At 44.5% G+C, this 20,167-nt stretch overlaps 1 protein-coding gene across 1 annotated transcript; it reads right to left on the reverse strand.

The window, feature by feature from the left end:
• Nucleotides 1-9,405: 9,405 nt before the first annotated feature.
• srprb (SRP receptor subunit beta) lies at nucleotides 9,406-11,501 on the reverse strand. Its single transcript, XM_014163572.3, has 7 exons — nucleotides 11,277-11,501; nucleotides 10,833-10,927; nucleotides 10,653-10,730; nucleotides 10,436-10,518; nucleotides 10,171-10,307; nucleotides 10,025-10,079; nucleotides 9,406-9,924 (listed from the first exon to the last, which is right to left on the reverse strand). Exons 1-7 carry the CDS (start codon nucleotides 11,416-11,418, stop codon nucleotides 9,714-9,716), a joined length of 801 nt encoding a protein of 266 aa, XP_014019047.2. The 5' UTR covers nucleotides 11,419-11,501; the 3' UTR covers nucleotides 9,406-9,713.
• Between the last annotated feature and the right edge of the window lie 8,666 nt (nucleotides 11,502-20,167).

Below are 20,167 nucleotides of genomic sequence, written 5' to 3' on the forward strand. Positions count from 1 at the left end.
TTTTCAGCCTTACCGCTCTACAAAGAGAGAGAGAGAGAGAGAGAGAGAGAGAGAGAGAGAGAGAGAGAGAGAGAGAGAGAGAGAGAGAGAGGGAGAGAAAGAGACCTATTTTAGCTCAAGTGTGCTCTCTCAAGCCCATCCCTTGGCACAAAAGGTTATAGTTTGAATACCAGAGTATCTCCACTGTGTCCCTAATCTGCTGTTGAAGCCAACTGAATTATTTCTGCTGAATAGTCTTGTATTTAGTCTGTGGAAGTTCATTACTGTTTAGTTATCTCAGAAGAAAAACAGAATTCCACAGCATCGACCAACACAGACTTCTAACAGCAGAGCTGGACACAAAGTGTTTAGCTGAGCATGAAAAATAAAAAAAAGATATTACTTTCCATGTACATTATCAAAAACAGGGAGGTTCTGTCAGCTCTACTTTGCACCTGCATGACTTTAGAAGCTCACTGTAGCTACATTTCATTGGTATAGGTAACCTAACCTGACAAAACCTGTCAGCAAGCATAGACAGATGTACTGTAAATACTACTATACGCATAATACCCATTACCCTCATTTCATATAAATCAGTTTGAGGATGATACTGGGTATAAAAATGTATTAAGCTAATACTGTCTAGTAGAAATGATAGCATTTTCATAGAAAAATAGGCTTTAAGGATTTTTTCATGCAGATGGACCTGTCAGTTACCTACCCTCTGATGTCATCAATGTGCGACTTTGCAAGTCGTTTTTCAAACAAGGAAAACTAATGTGCTTGTGAAAGGTAAAGTCAAAGATTTTTTATAACTAAGATAGACCACAGCCTGTTATTTCCAACGGGAACAAATGAGTCATAGAGGGCAGAACAAGCAAGGAGGTGAGCAGAGCCAAGCATGATCTAGTGAGATTCCTAGTGATCTAGTGAGATTCCTAGGTTCTAGCAATCATTTAAAATATGTATATCCGCTAGGGAACTCTGTGACGTGTGCATGTGTAGTAACTCAATTCGCCTTTGCACTCCTTCTAAACAATGCCATTTTTTTTAACATTGGCAAAGGGTAAAGTCTACAAAGTTCTGTTTCATTAATTAGAAAATGTTCAGAATGTTGGCCAAAATCCATCTCGTTCCATCTTCTCTTTGGTAGTGAGTGGAAATGCCAAGCGGGTTGTTTCACATTTATACGTCCAGTGAAATATTTGTCTCATTGTTCTATCTGTGGTAAACTGGAAACATCCCATATAAACTTAACATTTAGTGGTGATGTGTTAAGCTATGCCATGTCCTGACAGCTTTGATTTCATATGCCTTATTAGCAAAGATTTCGCCATTGACTTCAAGCTAAAGTCTTTTCGACAGTTGAGTTGACATGCTAACTTAGCCAGCATAGCGTTGCTTCAGTGTTCTATGGCAAACATACATGGTTAGCGCTTTGCTAGCCTTCTGTACCTTTAAAATAAAAGACACTATATAAACAAGACACTAATATAATTTTTTATTTTTTATTTCATGACTTTAGCGTAAGTGATAGGGCTACAAGTTACTGGTATTGTATCAAAACCTGTATGGCGTACTATTTATAGAACTACCAGTTACTGTAGCTACAGATCGTTAATGTGATTTAATATTTTTGTTATCCATTACTGTGAGATACAGGTTAAGTACTGTTTTGTGTAACTACAGATTGCAACACCAGATACTGTTATTTAACCAATATGTTTTGGTATCCATTAGACTGGGAATTAGGTAAGATGGGTTGGGTTGCCTGGAAACCCAACGTTGAATTGCATTGAATCGGGAAAGTTTCCTCTCATGACCTCTACAAGTCGGAATGTTGAACACAATTATATTTTAAAGTTCTTTACCGGTTGTCCGTGCGGTTGGTCCTTTTGGAGATAGGAATGTGAGAGAATATATATCAATATAACCACAGGAAAGTATAATTACATCAACTTTTCAAAGCGCTGGTAGTGCGTTCTGATTTCTAGCACAAGACGCATGTTTATTAGCCAAGCTCGTACAGGTGTTTACATACTAGACGAGCTCGTACAGGTGTTTACATACTAGACGAGCTCGTACAGGTGTTTACATACTAGACGAGCTCGTACAGGTGTTTACATACTAGACGAGCTCGTACTGGTGTTTACATACTAGACGAGCTCGTACAGGTGTTTACATACTAGACGAGCTCGTACAGGTGTTTACATACTAGACCAGCTCGTACAGGTGTTTACATACTAGACGAGCTCGTACAGGTGTTTACATACTAGACCAGCTCGTACAGGTGTTTACATACTAGACCAGCTCGTACAGGTGTTTACATACTAGACCAGCTCGTACAGGTGTTTACATACTAGACCAGCTCGTACAGGTGTTTACATACTAGACCAGCTCGTACAGGTGTTTACATACTAGACCAGCTCGTACAGGTGTTTACATGGTTCTGAGCATTTAGTCACATTTTATATTTTGTGTCCGTTTTCCTAGAAACAAGGGTGGTTCAATTTACCCTTTAGCTCTACTTACCCCACTCTCTCCTAACTTCCAGTCATGGATACTGAAAATCCTTGGGTAAATCATATTATCTGGGGTAATAATCTGTGACTACCAGTTACTTACTTGTACTGTATCAAAACTGTCTGCACTGTTGTATAATTTTTTATTTTATTTAACTAGGTAAGTCAGTTACGAACAAATTCTTATTTATAACGACAGCCTAGGAACAGTGGGTTAACTGCCTTGTCAGCTCGGAGATTTGATCTAGCAACCTTTCCTGCCGTCCCTCCACTCTAACCCCTAGGCTCTTCAGATCCTCTACTCTAACACCTAACCCCAGTCAGATCTTCAAACCGCCTGATGGCCCTCTAGGACCCTGCAGTCACGATCGAGGATAAGGATAAGGCCAGCCCACTGCGGGAGACCCAACGCCAGAACTAAAACCAAACTCCAGTCCCAGGCCAAGCCTAACATGCTGACCAGACCACTCGCAGACGTGCATCGCGCACATGTTGATTTTGTTTACCAACACCAGACGCAATCAGGAAATGCAGGTTGAAATATCAAAATAAACTCTGAACCATCTACATTCATTTGGGAACAGGTCGAAAAGCATTAAAAATGTATGGCAATTTAGCCAACCCCCCTCTTCAGAGGATAAATATCTTTTTTTTATAGCTTTTCTGCTACATACAGTGAGGGAAAAAAGTATTTGATCCCCTGCTGATTTTGTATGTTTACCCACTGACAAAGAAATGATCAGTCTATAATTGTAATGGTAGGTTTATTTGAACAGTGAGAGACAGAATAACAACAAAAAAATCCTGAAAAACGCATGTCAAAAATGTTATAAATTGATTTGCATTTTAATCAGGGAAATAAGTATTTGACCCCCACTGCTCAAATAAACCTACCATTAAAATTATAGACTGATTGTTTCTTTGTCAGTGGCCAACGTACAAAATCAGCAGGAGATCAAACACTTTTTTCCCTCGCATTTTACATATACAGCTAGCTGCTGTTGCTAGCTAATTATCTCCTGGAATATAAACATTGGGTTGTTATTTTACCTGAAATGCACAAGGTCCTCTACTCCGACAATTAATCCACACATAAAAGCGTAAACCAAGTTTGTTTCTAGTGATCTCTCCTCCTCAGGCTTCTTCTTCCTCTTTGGACTTTATATGGCAGTTGGCAACCAACTTTAAGGTGCATTACCACTACCAACTGGACTGGAGTGTGGACCTCAGTTCATCTTTCACCCACGTGGGTATATGCTCCTAAAAACCAATGAGGAGAAGGGGGAGGAAGGACTTGCCACACGTCAATCATCACAAATAGAACCAAGTTGTATTTTAGCGCCTGGCTACGCTGGCACGGGTCAGCAGTGTGGGTGCAATGACTGAATAACATGTACAGTTGAAGTCGGAAGTTTACATACACTTAGGTTGGAGTCATTAAAACTCGTTTTTCAACCAGCTTGGAAAATCCAGAAAATTATGTCATGGCTTTAGAGGCTTCTGATAGGCTAATTGACATAATTTGAGTCAATTGGAGGTGTACCTGTGGATGTATTTCAAGGCCTACCTTCAAACTCAGTGCCTCTTTGCTTGACATCATGGGATAATCAAATGAAATCAGCTAAGACCTCAGAAAAAAAATTGTAGACCTCCACAAGTCTGGTTCATCCTTGGGAGCAATTTCCAAACGCCTGAAGGTACCACGTTCATCTGTACAAACAATAGTACTGTCACGTCCTGACCAGTAAAGGTGTTAAATGACGTAAATGTAAATGATATTTGTTATTGTAGTTTGGTCAGGACGTGGCAGGGGGGTGTTTGTTTTATGTGGTTCGGGGTTTGTTGGGTTATGTGTTATGTAGAGGGGTGTTTGTTTAGAGTGTTTCGGGGTTTATGGGTTATGTTTTAGGTTAGTGTATTTCTATGTTAGATCTAGGGTGTTTAGTTCTATGTTTAGTTTATTGGGATTGGCCTTCAATTAGAGGCAGCTGTTCCTCGTTGCCTCTGACTGAAGGTCCTATGTATAGGGGTGTGTTTGTAATGGGAAGTGTGGGAAGTTGTTTTGACATTGCTGTGTGTAGCCTGTAAGACTGTTTGTCGTCCGTTCGTTTTCTTGTTTAAGTGTTTCAAGTAAAAGTAAAAATGAGCACTCTGCGCCTTGGTCCACTTCATACGACGGCCGTTACAAGTACGCAAGTATAAACACCATGGGACCACACAGCCGTCATACTGCTCAGGAGGGAGATGCGTACTGTCTCCTAGAGATGAATGTACTTTGATGTGAAAAGTGCAAATCAATCCCAGAACAACAGCAAAGGACCTTGTGAAGATGCTGGAGGAAACAGGTACAAAAGTATCTATATCCACAGTAAAACGAGTCCTATATTGACATAACCTGAAAGGCCGCTCAGCAAGAAAGAAGCCACTGCTCCAAAACCGCGACAAAAAAGTCAGACTATGGTTTGCAACTGCGCATGGGGATAAAGATCGTACTTTTTGGAGAAATGTCCTCTGGTCTGATGAAACAAAAATAGAACTGTTTGGCCATAATGACCATCGTTTTGTTTGGAAGGAAAAAGGGGGAGGATTGCATGCCGAAAAGCACCATCCCAACCGTGAAGCACGGGGGTGGCAGCATCATGTTGTGGGGGTGCTTTGCTGCAGGAGGGACTGGTGCACTTCACAAAATACATGACATCATGAGGGAGGAAAATTATGTGGATATATTGAAGCAACATCTTAAGACATCAGTCAGGAAGTTAAAGCTTGGTCGTAAATGGGTCTTCCAAATGGACAATGACCCAAAGCATACTTCCAAAGTTTTTGCAAAATGGCTTAAGGACAACAAAGTCAAGGTGACAAAGAAACAATCAGTCTAGGAAGGAGTGGCCATCACAAAGCCCTGACCTCAATCTTATAGACGATTTGTGGGCAGAACTGAAAAAGCATGTGCGAGCAAGGAGGCCTACAAACCTGACTCAGTTACACCAGCTATGTCAGGAGCAATGGGCCAAAATTCACCCAACTTATTGTGGGAAGATTGTGGAAGGCTACCCAAAACGTTGGACCCAAGTTAAACAATTTAAAGGCAATGGTACCAAATACTAATCGATTGTATGTAAACGTCTGACCCACTGGGAATGTGATGAAAGAAATAATAGCTGAAATAAATCATTCTTTCTACTATTATTCTGACATTTCACATTCTTAAAATAAAGTGGTGATCCTAACTGACCTAAGACATGGAATTTTTACTAGGATTAAATGTCAGGAATTGTGAAAAAGTGAGTTTAAATGTATTTGGCTAAGGTGTATGTAAACTTCCCACTTTAACTGTAGGTGTACCTTTGTTTTGCTGCGCTCGAGCACGCAACGCGGGTGGTGTGGTTTTCATATAAGGCCCAGCCTAAAGCCCAGCAGGCAAAAGAGGAGACTAGGAAGGAGAGGGAGGAGGAAGAGGAAGGGGGGGGGGGGCAGGCAGCAGTGCAGATCAGTCACCAGGCGGCAGTGCAGATCAGTCACCAGGCAGCAGTGCAGATCAGTCACCAGGCAGCAGTGCAGATCAGTCACCAGGCGGCAGTGCAGATCAGTCACCAGGCGGCAGTGCAGATCAGTCACCAGGTGGCAGTGCAGATCAGTCACCAGGCGGCAGTGCAGATCAGTCACCAGGCGGCAGTGCAGATCAGTCACCAGGCGGCAGTGCAGATCAGTCACCAGGCGGCAGTGCAGATCAGTCACCAGGCGGCAGTGCAGATCAGTCACCAGGCGGCAGTGCAGATCAGTCACCAGGCGGCAGTGCAGATCAGTCACCAGACACAGAGGAAGCCCTGAAGATCAGGAGCTAAACTCAAATTCAGCCATGGGGACAAGGTGAACTAGGTGTGTCCCACTCTGCTGAGAGAGGAGCCCAACCTGGTGGTGGCTAACCAGAGCCCTAACCTGTCTGTCTACTTTCTGGTCTATAGTTCTAACCTGTCCGTCTACTGTCTGGCTGACCAGAGCCCTAACCTGTCTGTCTACTGTCTGGCTGACCAGAGCCCTAACCTGTCTGTCTACTGTCTGGCTGACCAGAGCCCTAACCTGTCTGTCTACTCTCTGGTCTATAGTCCTAACCTGTCTACTCTCTGGTCTATAGTCCTAACCTGTCTGTCTACTCTCTGTCTGGTCTATAGTCCTAACCTGTCTGTCTACTCTCTGTCTGGTCTATAGTCCTAACCTGTCTGTCTACTCTCTGTCTGGTCTATAGTCCTAACCTGTCTGTCTACTCTCTCTCTGGTCTATAGTCCTAACCTGTCTGTCTACTCTCTGTCTGGTCTATAGTCCTAACCTGTCTGTCTACTCTCTGTCTGGTCTATAGTCCTAACCTGTCTGTCTACTCTCTGTCTGGTCTATAGTCCTAACCTGTCTGTCTACTCTCTGTCTGGTCTATAGTCCTAACCTGTCTGTCTACTCTCTGTCTGGTCTATAGTCCTAACCTGTCTGTCTACTCTCTGTCTGGTCTATAGTCCTAACCTGTCTGTCTACTCTCTGTCTGGTCTATAGTCCTAACCTGTCTGTCTACTCTCTGTCTGGTCTATAGTCCTAACCTGTCTGTCTACTCTCTGGTCTATAGTCCTAACCTGTCTGTCTACTCTCTGGTCTATAGTCCTAACCTGTCTGTCTACTCTCTCTCTGGTCTATAGTCCTAACCTGTCTGTCTACTCTCTGTCTGGTCTATAGTCCTAACCTGTCTGTCTACTCTCTGTCTGGTCTATAGTCCTAACCTGTCTGTCTACTCTCTGTCTGGTCTATAGTCCTAACCTGTCTGTCTACTCTCTGTCTGGTCTATAGTCCTAACCTGTCTGTCTACTCTCTGTCTGGTCTATAGTCCTAACCTGTCTGTCTACTCTCTGTCTGGTCTATAGTCCTAACCTGTCTGTCTACTCTCTGGTCTATAGTCCTAACCTGTCTGTCTACTCTCTGGTCTATAGTCCTAACCTGTCTGTCTACTCTCTGGTCTATAGTCCTAACCTGTCTGTCTACTCTCTGGTCTATAGTATGCAGACTGCTTTACATTGTATTACTGGTTATTTACAGGGCCATCTTTCCACTGAGTTTGCTCACTGAGGGATAGTACCCTCAGCCTGTCTGTGTACTCTCCAGCTGGGCTATAGATACAGTGAAAAAGTATTCAGACTCCTTCCCTATTTCCATATTTTGTTATGTTACAGCCTTATTCTAAAATGTATTTAAAAATTTGTAAAACATCCTAAGGAATTTTTGCCCCAATTTTGTACTTTTTTTTTTAAGATTACATAAGTATTCAGACCCTTTACTATGAGACTCAAAATTTAACTCAGGTGGATCCTGTTTCCATTGATCACCCATCAAATGTGTCTACAACTTGATTGGAGGCCACCTGTGGTAAATTCAATTGATTGGGCATGATTTGGAAAGGCACACACCTGTGCAGTTGACAGTGCATGTCAGAGCAAAAACCAAGCCATAAGGTCGAAGGAATTGTCAGTAGAGCTCCGAGACAGGATTGTGTCGAGGCAAAGATCTGGGGAAGGGTACCAAAACATTTCTGCAGCATTGAAGGTCCCTAAGAACACAGTGGCCTGCGTCATTCTTAAATGGAAGAAGTTTGGAACCACCAAGACTCTTCCTAGAGCTGGTCGCCCGACCAAACTGAGCAATCGGGGGAGAAGGGCCTTGGTCAGGGATGTGACCAAGAACCCGATGGTCACTCTGACAGAGCTCCAGAGTTCCTCTGTGGAGATGGGAGAAACTTCCAGAAGGACAACCATCTCTGCAGCACTCCACCAATCAGGCCTTTATGGTAGAGTGGCCAGTACATCCAACGTGACTCTGGAGGTACTCCATCTAGCCACAACCACTTGGTTGGCAGTCCTCAACACAGGAGCCATTGCAGTTGACTTTAAAATCCCAGCATAAGGGACGCTCAAAATCTCACTCTATTTTTCAGTCGTCAATGTCACTCAACATATCAGCAGCTAGGAAAAGATAGGAGTTATAACAGGTAAAAAATAAAAAATAAACTAATTCTTGATTTTTGCCAATTAAAGTTTTGCCATGTCTATGACTCAAACTTGTCAGTAGGTTATTCTTCTACAGCTTTGGTGTCACAATGGGTAGCATGATGTTGCACTCACCAACCACCACAAATATCCCCATATCTGTAAACACATTTTATTTACAGGCTGAATTACATAACATTCCTATTTGGCTAAAACAGTGGTACAGATTCAAAGTCAACTTTCCCGTCAAATGTTAACACACTGGAGAATTATACAAACTGATGAACATTCAACTAAACTGTTCCAGAAAGGAACAAAGCTGATTTTGGAATACAAACAGTTGTAATGTATTGGAGGTGGATCAGTAAATATCTCATCACATTAACATTTCTCTCTCAAAAAGGGTGGTTTGAAGTGCTAGAAGTCTGACAAAGCTAATTTAACACAAATAATATAAGTAGGCAGATGTTCACACTCACCTACTCCTATGAAACAGTATCCACTATGAAAGGGACGAGTCATTTGCTTGAAACGCTGTTTTCCCATAAGATTCTTTTTCAGCAGCGGTGGCAAAGTTTCCTGCAATTCTACACATTTTGCCATGGGTTACGCCATCCGAGTGACTCAAACGTAACGTCAACACCGTGACATTTTGGAAAGTTTATATTTAGGTGATTGTTAGTTCTCAAATACACACACATACATACATACTCTTTCCTACATACGTTGTGGTTTTAGTCATTTACGTTAACACTTAAAAACGTTTTACTATCCCGGTTTTTATTGTTATAAATATTTTTGGGGGGGCGGGGGGGGGGGGGAGTGGCGCCAACAATTTAGGGGAATATAGTGGAAACACTGAAACGTATAGCAACAACATCTACTGGAGAAAAGCAAACACTTTATTTTCATTATCAAACATTTTTTTGCAAATTGGCATTCACTACATCATGTGCCACTGCTGACCTTGTGATGTCAGCACAAGAAGTTATTCACTTCATCATAGTATAGTGATTTGAGTCTGGAGTCCTGGAGACTTGAGAGACTGTTGAGACACCTGACATGCTGAGAATCCTCAGGGAAATATCCTAAGAGAGCCTATTCACAATAGCGCACCTAAGCAAAGGGCTCTTGGCCAAAGTAGTGACCTATATGGGAACCAGATGGTCAATAACGAGACCCAGCCATCTCACAGCTTGGCCAGGCTCTTCTCAAGGCTGCCGATGTCTGCCTGCCCGTTCTCCCCTTTGCTGCCGCGGGCACTGCACTCCAGGAATTCCACCTTCATGGGCAGCTGGCTGAACTCAAAGTCCTTGCCCTTCTTCCCCAGGTGCACGCTGGACCCCGCAGACCCGTCCTGGGTGCCCAGAGCCGCAGACCGTGTCACTCTCAATGTGTTCCTGAGGGAAACGGGAAAAGGTTGGGATCAATTTCAATTCAGTCCATTCTGTAGAATCACACCATTTCTATGTCGTTGTTGGTAACATGAAGACTACTTACATCTCTTTCTCCAGCTGCTGCTGAATCAGCTTAGCAGATTTTGCCATGGTGATATCTACAGGGAAAATATCATTAGCAAGCATTAACATCATAATGGGGAGGTATTTGTGGAGGGAGTAGGAAGGTTGAAAAGTGTGTCACGTCACCTTGCTTGTTGCAGGCCACTATCAGAGAGGGGACATTCCTGGACACTGCACTGTCAGTCAACAGGAAGTACAGGAACTCAGCCACGTCTCTCACTTCTTTCTGGAAGATGGCACTGTCCACCACAAAGACTATGGCCCTGCAGTTAGAGAGGAGATAACAAAAGAAAGTCAAAGGGTGTCTTTCAGAATCTTGTTCTTAGGTCAACCACAGTGCTTTTCATATTATAGACCTTCCCTGAATACAAACACCCTTATCTTTACTCACCTGGCTGCTGACTTGAACTTCTCCACATACTGCGGACGAAGACTGTCATGTCCAGGGAGGTCGATCAGGGTCCAGCTGCTGCCCTGCACACAGTGAAGAAGGTCAGGGGGGACGATCAAGCCAGTGTTTGACAGTTGACAAATGCATTTGTCATAGAATTTAAAACAATCACTTCAGATCCTACTCCCTCGCCACCATGCCATAGTTGCCTCCTTACCTTCTCATTCTTGGCTTTGTAGGGGGCACTACTGTCTGTGATGGAGGTCTGGGTCTTCTTGAACTTTCCTGACAACAACTGGAAATAAAGATCATCAGTGTCATACAACTTCTGCCATCTGTAAACGTATGTAAATAGTTGGAATAGGCATGTTAGATGTTATACTGATGATGCACTCACTCGACTAAAGAGAAGGGTCTTTCCAGAATCGCAGAGACCAACCAGCAGCACAGCACTTTGGACAGTTTTGCTGCTCAGGAAGTACTTAAACAACACTGAAATGTAAAACCAATCACAGATGTTTCAGTTTGGTTTTAGCTATCATACAAAGTTAACAACATGTAACAGCGGATCACCTGATAAACAGCGTAGTACAGTAACGTTAACTAGATAGATTGCTACTATGCTAGTGACAGCTGTTGGTAACTAGCAAGCTAATTTACCCAGCTAGTTCATCTTAGATTGCTAACATTAGCTAGCAGGCTTTTTTTGTCTTGATAAAAGACAACAACAAAATCTCACAGCACAGAAAGCCAGCAGGCTGAAGCCAAGCTAGTGACAACTCAAATACGGATTTACATTCACTCTGTTCCTGAGGATGAGTAGTTACAGTAGTTAGCTTACCAAAACTGATGACTACAACAGCCAAAGAAAATATAATTCCGATAATAAATATGGGGTCTTGGTGTTCTAACTCCTTCCGTAGAGCGTCTAAATAAGGTTGAAATGGATTTTCTCCAGCTTCCACGTCTATGTTGTCCTCCATATCTGAGTTTTCACTGAACTTCACCAGCTGCTGAGTACAGACAGTCAGAACAACGAGACAGATATTTAACCGGATGTACAAACGTTAAGAATCCGGTTAGCGTTTCCTCTCACTACCAAATATGGCAGTGGGAGAAGATGGAACGAGATTGATTTTAACCGACACTGTACATTTTATTCATGAATGAAACGTTTGAGCTCAACACCGTTTTCTGTTCCCAAAACTACAATATTTTACACGAACAGTTTTGTAGACTTTAGCAAAGTTTGCCGAAGTAAAAAAAAAAAAAATGGCGTTGTTTAGAATAAGTGCAAATGTGAATTCAGTTATTGCACATGCGCACTTCACAACGGAAATATGTTAATATGTGCTAGGACGCACCAATAGTATCTCGCTAGCTCGTTCTGGGCTCTGCCCATCCCTTTGCCTGTTCTGCCCACTGTGGCTCTTTTGTTCGCGTTTGAAATGACAAGCTGTGGTCTATCTTGGTTTAGTAATAAACATCTTTACACGTACTTTCTTAAAACAGACATGCGCAGTAACTGATTTTAGATTTTCTTCTTCGTGTGTCTTTCCGGCAGACTAGACCCTTTTGTTTCTTTTTGCTGCCATTCGCAGTTTGGAAAGTGCATGGACAAAAAAATGAAAAGTGTAAGTTAGGAGAAATTGCACCACCATCTGACTCTAGTGCCTTCAGAAAGTATTCACACACCCCTTCCTTGACTTTTTCCACATTTTGTTGTGTTACAGCCTGAAATGTAAAATGGGTTACGTTTAGATTGTGTTGTCACCGGCCTAAACACAATACCCTATAATGTCAAACTGGAATTCTGTTTATACACATTTTTACAAATAAATAAAAAATGAAAAGCTGAAACGTCTTGAGTCAATAAGTATTTAACCCCTAAATAAGTTCAGAAGTAACAAGTCACATAATAAGTTGCATGTACCATGATTTATGAATGACTACCTCATCTCTGTATCCCACACATACAATTATCTGTAAGGTCAATATTGAATGTTCCTGACTGGCGTAGTTACAGTTTTGACTTAAATTAGGCTTGTATTCAAATGTATTGACTCAGGAGGTTGAATACTTATCTTACCAAGTTGTTTTATTTTTCATAATTATAATAAAAAAGTTAGAATTTCTCTTCCACTTTGACATTTTGTGTAGATCGTTGACAAAATCACAATTAAATCAATTTTAATCCCACTTTGTAACACAACAAAATGTGGAAAAAGTCAAGGGATGTTTAAACTTTCTGAAGCCACTGCATATGCACACACCACTATCCCAAACACACCTCATCGCCCCTTCCCACTACTTTGTCCCCAACAGAACCTACACCAGGCCATCTGCATGGGAGGCTGGAACCCATCTCTCAAACCCCCTGTAGATCTTCTCCACTAAAATCTCTGATACCCAAAAACTTCACTGCTACTGACAATTCAATCTTCTGGGGTTTTATCTCCATCTGTGCAGTACAATTAATGACCATAGCAATAATCGTCGAGATTCCACCCTTACTGAAACACAAACTGTTTGGGTCACTCTATACTGACCTACGACTCACAGGGATCCTCTCAGGCCCCCTCACCCTTTGTCCACTATCCTCTACTTTCCTCACTGCCTCAGCATATGACACTTTCTGCACTGCTCTTGTAACGGAGACGCAGGGAGTCAGGAAGCAGGTGCAGTCAGTGAGTTTAATAGGAACGAACATGGAGTAAATACTAAAACAGAAGAAGCGTCAAAACAGGAAACAATACTACCTAATGGAGTGCTAGATAAAGGGGAAGTAATCCGGGTAGTGATGAAGTTCAGGTGTGCCTCATGATGGGGCGCAGGTGTGCAAATGATGGGTTGCCAGGACCGGGAGTAAGTAGACCAGCGGCGTCGAGCGCCGGAGCGGGGGTGGCGAGATTAGACATGACAGCTCTCACCCTGGAAATGTCAATCTGTCTCACTCGCATAGGACATTTCTGATCCCCAAGCAACATGGCCACGCCCACAATTGAAACACTCCGCTTTTTACACCTAAACTACACAGTCTTTTGTCCCATGGCCTCCTGCACACTTCTCACACCTCGGAATCTCCCTCCTACATACTGCTGCAACATGACCATGAACTTGGCACCTGAAGCACTGTAGTGGGTTCGGAACAAAAGCTCTCAAGGAACAACTTATATACCCTAGCATGACTTTATCCGTCAAACACTCAAAACTCAGAAGGACAGACAGGGTCTCCTCAATCATGCGCTCGCTATCAAACGGCGTGCATCATAGACGCCAGGGATTCCCAACTTCAGTTGATCCACCTTTAACACACATCCCAATTATCACTCATTTCAGCTGCACTCTGCACCTGAGAGCAAATTTTTGAAATTTTTAGATTTTGTCAGTGGGGGGGCAATCTATCCAGATCAATAATCATACAACGTATCCAGATACCATCAAAGATATTAGCAAAGTTAAGTCTAAAATACTTTAATTTAAAAAGAGAACCGATTTTATTTTATACTGGTAGGCATGTGTTTTCATTAAGCTAGATAAGTCTAACAATTGTCCTTTATTTTCTGTTTAAACTGAATTTAAATGTTTTTAGTACCCAAATATGATGAAAATGTTTAGGCTATTTAGGCAACAAAAAAAATAGCACATAGACATGCTAATGTAAAGGAAAGATCAACATTTACACGATAGTTACCCCAGAGGAAAATGGGAGAGGGTTTAGTATTTGTTTTATTTAGTCCAGGGTCATGTCATTTGTTATCCATTTTAATGTCATATTGCTCAGGGTTTGGAAATTAGATGCTTATTATAGTACAGTATCTCATGTGTGCCTCATGATGCCCCTCATCCCTGATTCTCTGCTGGGCACTCCATATCAAATGTGCCTAGTGTGGTCTCAGTAAAATGATCCATAGCCTATAGACCTAGGCTATACTAAGAGCATGCTTGGAGAAGCACAGGGCAAACTGATATTTCTAAGAAAATGTACTTCCTTTTTGCGCTGCTAGGCCTACTGATATCCTGATCTGTTTGAGATGGAGAGCGTGAAGATCAGGAGGACCGAAGGTATTTAAAAAATATATATATTATTCCGCATCCCCATTAGCTGTTGCCAAGGCAGCTAATGAGGGCCCAAAGCTTGCTACTGATATAATAGATTTTTAATACAAATTAAATGGACCTGATTATATAAAACAATCTGACTGGAGCATGGAGCGAGATTCCCAAAGGCTGGAGCATCGGCCAAGGCCGCTCCAATTTCACTCCAATAGCGTTCACTTCACCAGGTCAGGCCATGCCCGTCCCAGAATGCTTTTATAGTCTATTTGTGTGCTGCTATAGCCCCTTGCTTTAGCTACTGTCATGGAGTTCCCAAAATATTTTCATAAAGAAAACACACTCTTTGGCCCCTCTTCGGACAGTGTGTTAACTAACCTCCAGACGAGCTACAATGCCATACAACTCTCCTTCCGTGGCCTCCAACTGCTCTTAAATGCAAATAAAACGAAATGCATGCTATTCAATCGATCACTGCCCGCACCTGCTCACCCGTCCAGCATCACTACTCTTGACGACTCTGACTTAGAATACGTGGACAACTCCAAATACCTAGGTGTCTGGTTAGACTGTAAACTCTCCTTCCAGACTCACATTAAACATTTCCAATGGAAAATTAAATCTAGAATCAGCTTCCTATTTCGCAACAAAGCATCCTTCACTCATGCTGCCAAACATACCCTCGTAAAACTGATCATCCTACCGATCCTCGACTTCGGTGATGTCATCGATAAAATAGCCTCCAACACTCTACTCAACAAACTGGATGCAGTCTATCACAGTGCCATCCGTTTCGTCACCAAAGCCCCATACACTACCCACTATTGCGACCTGTACGCTCTCGTTGGTTGGCCCTCGCTTCATACTCGTCGCCAAACCCACTGGCTACAGGTTATCTACAAGTCTCTGCTAGGTAAAGCCCCGCCTTATCTCAGCTCACTGGTCACCATAGCAGCACCCACTCATAGCACGCACTCCAGCAGGTATATCTCACTGGTCACCCCCAAAGCCAATTCCTCCTTTGGTCGCCTTTCCTTCCAGTTCTCTGCTGCCAATGACTGGAACGAACTGCAAAAATCTCTGACGCTGGAGACTCATATCTCCCTCACTAGCTTTAAGCACCAGCTGTCAGAGCAGCTCACAGATCACTGCACCTGTACATAGCCCATCTGTAAACAGCCCATCTATCTACCTACCTCATCCCCATACTGTATTTATTTATTTATCTTGCTCCTTTGCACCTGAGTATCTCTACTTGCACATTCATCTTCTGCACATCTACCATTCCAGTGTTTAATTGCTATATTGTAATTACTTCGCCACCATGGCCTATTTATTGCCTTACCTTACCTCATTTGCACTCACTGTATATAGACTTTTTGTTTTCTTTTGTTCTACTGTATTATTGACTGTGTTTTGTTTATTCCATGTGTAACTCTGTGTTGTTGTATGTGTCAAATTGCTATGCTTTATCTTGGCCAGGTTGCAGTTGCAAATGAGAACTTGTTCTCAACTAGCCTACCTGGTTAAATAAAGGTGAAATAAAAAAATAATTTTAAAAAACCACAGAAGGTAACTTACACAGACAAGGTCCAAGAGAGGGATGAAGTGTCCACAACTAAAGAATAATTGTTGAATCTGAAAAGACACCTTTCATAAAAAGTATGTTGGTGCACTACATGCACATACTAAAAGGAAGGAACTAGGTGGGTAGCTAACTAAGTCTGTCATTGTAGCAAATTATTTATAAACAAAAAAATCTGATCTCTTAAAAGTTATTAATTTTTGTTCTATTATCTATACAATAGGTCAAAAATTGATTTTGGCCCAATATACCTGATATATTCCCACTTTCAAGGACCTTTCCATTTTGAATGCGTTATTTTGCCTAAAAACCTAAATGTTTAATTTTTTTAACATTTGCATCTCTGCCCAACCTGGCAAGTGTGGCCAGAGAGATGTTTATCACCTGCTCTCCAGCTGTAGTAGGAACCCCTGGCCCAGTGCTGCTGTCCCATCATACTCCCTGGGAAGGGAGAGACCCATCCCACTGGGACTGGATACAGGAGGGACGGGTAGAGTTTGCACTGGCCGAGGCGCTGGAGAGACTTCCTGTCTCTCCCAGCGGTCCATGGTCTGGACAACACGATCCATCGTGGCACTGAGATGTTGCAACATTGCTGAGTGTTCCCGGATGCGCTCCTAGACTCCTCTGACCGGGGTACCTTCTCCTGCTTACTCCATGGGTGCTGTGAAATTCTGTCAAGGTGTGCGCTACTGGTGGAGAAGTCTGGTGCAGGAGAGCAGAGAGTTGTGAACAGGCGCACACTTTATTCAGGCAGAGGCAATAAAACAGACAGACGCCACTGCGTCAAAACCTCCAGCCAAAGGTAAAAGTGCTATGCGCGAAACAGTCACAAAAAATGAGCAAATGTTGTACAATAAACATCCCTCGTGAAAAGCCACGGAATAACGGGTAAAAAAACCCAGCCTGGCGCGTACACACGAACATGTAACAAAAACAATTTCACACAAAGACATGGAGGGAAACTGTAAGGGGTGCGTAACTGGTGGCAGGGAAGTCAAACGCAGGAGAGCAGAACTTGGAGAATAGCTGGAGCAGTTTAATATATAAAACTAACGGCATACAAAACAACAAACACATGGGTACAAAACCCGTAGCGCGCCAGTAACACATAGCACGAGTACTTACAATAAACAATTCCCGACAAGGACACACGGGAAACAGAGGGAAAATATACAACATGTAATTAGGGAATTGAAACCAGGTGTGTGTGAAAACAAGACAAAACAAATGGAACATGAAAAAAGGATCGGCGATGGCTAGAAGACCGGTGACGTCGACCGCCGAACACTGCCCGAACAAGGAGAGGAACCGACTTCGGTAGAAGTCGTGACAGTACCCCCCCCCCCCCCCCCTTTACGCACAGCTCCAACAGCGGCCTGGGGGACGACCCGGAGGGCGAGGTGCAGGGCGATCAGGACGGAGACGGTGGAAATCCCGCAGCATAGAAGGTTCCAACACGTCCTCCTCCGGAACCCAGCATCTCTCCTCCGGACCGTACCCCTCCCAGTCCACGAGGTACTGAAGGCCCCTCGCCCGAAATCTCGAATCCAGGATGGATCGAACGGAGTACTCCGGGGCCCTCAATGTCTAGAGGGGGCGGAGGAACCTCCCGCACCTCAGATTCCTGGAGCCACCACCGGCCTGAGGAGAGACACAAGAATGAGGGGTTAATACGGTAATCGGGGGGAACTTGTAACCTATAAAATACCTCATTCACTCTCCTCAGGACTTTAAATGGCCCCATAAACCGTGGACCCAGCTTCCGACAGGGCAGGCAGAGGGGCAGATTTCAGATTTGCGAACACCGGGGCCTCACTGCGGTGACGGTCTGCGCCAACTTTCTGGCACAGCACGGCGCGCTGAAGATGGACATGGGTGGCGTACCATGTTTCCTCTGTGCGCCGGAACCAGTCATCCACCACAGGAGCCTCGGTCTGACTCTGATGCCAAGGAGCCAGAACCGGCTGATACCCCAATACACACTGGAAAGGAGAGAGGTTAGTGGAGGAGTGGCGGAGTGAGTTCTGGGCCATCTCTGCCCAGGGCACGGTCCTGGCAATAAGACCTCAGAAACCTACCCACATCCTGGTTAACTCTCTCCACCTGCCCATTACTCTCGGGGTGAAAACCTGAGGTAAGGCTGATTGAGACCCCCAGACGTTCCATGAACGCCCTCCAGACCCTCAACGTGAACTGGGGACCCCAATCAGACACTATATCCTCAGGCACCCCATAGTGCCAGAAGACGTGAGTAAACAGGGCCTCCGCAGTCTGTAGGGCCGTAGGGAGACCGGGCAAAGGGAGGAGATGACAGGACTTAGAAAAATGATCCACAACGACCAGGATCGTGGTGTTACCCTGTGAAGGTGGAAGATCGTTTATGAAATCCACCGACAGGTGCGACCACGGCTGTTGTGAAACAGGTAAGGGTTGTAACTTACCTCTGGGCAGGTGCCTAGGAGCATTACACTGGGCACACACCGAGCAGGAGGAAACATAAACCCTCACATCCTTAGACAAAGTGGGCCACCGGTACTTCCCACTAAGACAGCGCACCGTCCGACCGATCCCAGGATGACCATAGGAGGGTGACGTGTGGGCCCAATAGATCAGCCGGTCGCGGACAGCAGATGGAATGTACAGACGCCCAGCTGGACTCTGAGGGGGAGCGGGCTCTGCACGTGATGCCCGCTCAATGTCCGCGTCCAGCTCCCACACTACCGGCGCCACCAAGCAAGAGGCGGGTAATATGGGAGTGGGATCCATGGGCCGCTCCTCTGTGTCATACAGCCGGGACAGTGCGTCTGCCTTAACGTTCTGGGAACCTGGTCTGTACGAAAGGGTGAAACCAAACGGGTAAAACACATGGCCCACCTTGCCTGGCGAGGGTTCAGTCTCCTCGCTGCCCGGATGTACTCCAGATTGCGGTGGTCAGTCCAGATGAGAAAAGGGTGTTTAGCCCCCTCAAGCCAATGTCTCCACGCTCTCAAGGCCTTGACGACAGCCAACAGCTCCTGGTCCCCCACGTCAGAGTTTTGCTCCACCGGGCTGAGCTTCTTCTAGAAGAAGGCACAGGGGCGGAGCTTCGATGGCATACCCGAGCGCTGAGAGAGCACCGCTCCTATCCCAGCCTCGGACGCGTCCACCTCCACTATGAACGCCAAAGAGGGATCCGGATGGGCCAGCACGGGCGCCGAGGTAAAGAGAACACTTAGTTGCCCAAAAGCCCTGTCCGCCTCAACTGACCACTGCAGACATACAGGACCCCCCCTTCAGCAGTGAGTTAATGGGAGCAGCCACCTGACCAATACCTGTGAGTCGGTCAATTACGCACGGCTGAAATGCGGTCACTCTCCGTCTCCACCCCTGACGTGGAAATGCGATACCCTAGGAAGGAGATGGCTTGCTGAAAGAACAAGCATTTCTCAGCCTTGATGTACAGATCATGCTCCAACAGTCGTCCAAGTACCCTGCGCACCAGACACATGCTCGGCGCTTGTAGCGGAGTATATCAGAAAGTCATCGATATACACCACTACACCCTGCCCGTGCAGGTCCCTGAAAATCTCATCTACAAAGGATTGGAAGACTGATGGAGCATCCATCAACCCGTACGGCATGACGAGGTACTCATAATGCCCTGAGGTGGTACTAAACGCCGTCTTCCACTCGTCTCCCTCCTGGATACGCACCAGGTGGTATGCGCTCCTGAGATCCAGTTTTGTGAAGAAGCATGCATTGACTCAATAGCCATGGCGATAAGAGGTAGTGGGTAACTGTACCTCACCGTGATTTTATTGAGACCTCGATAGTCAATGCACGGGCGCAGACCTCCATCCTTCTTCTTCACAAAAAAGAAACTCGAGGAGACGGGTGAAGTGGAGGACCGAATGTACCCCTGACGCAGGGTATTCGCACAATCCCCCCGTCGATGGGATGGTAATTGAGTCGCCTTCTTTTTACAGAAGGCGAGAGCCAAATCGGCAGATTCGGGGGGGATGCGCACAGTGGAGACCTGGTCTGGACTTTCCACCATAGTAGCACCAACGGAAACCCCTACACACCTCCCCGAGCACTCTCGCGACCAC

This window comes from Salmo salar, chromosome 20 (assembly GCF_965601325.2).
Source record: "Salmo salar chromosome 20, fSalSal1, whole genome shotgun sequence".
NCBI lineage: Eukaryota > Metazoa > Chordata > Actinopteri > Salmoniformes > Salmonidae > Salmo > Salmo salar.

Excerpts from the sequence above, each read along its gene's own strand:
- srprb (XM_014163572.3), bottom strand. The coding sequence starts at position 11,418 with ATGGAGGACAACATAGACGTGGAAGCTGGAGAAAATCCATTTCAACCT. Across the intron at positions 10,519-10,652 it reads ACAAAGCCAAGAATGAGAAG|GGCAGCAGCTGGACCCTGAT; the intron begins GTAAGGAGGCAA and ends CACTGTGTGCAG. Across the intron at positions 9,925-10,024 it reads CAGCAGCTGGAGAAAGAGAT|GAACACATTGAGAGTGACAC; the intron begins GTAAGTAGTCTT and ends CGTTTCCCTCAG.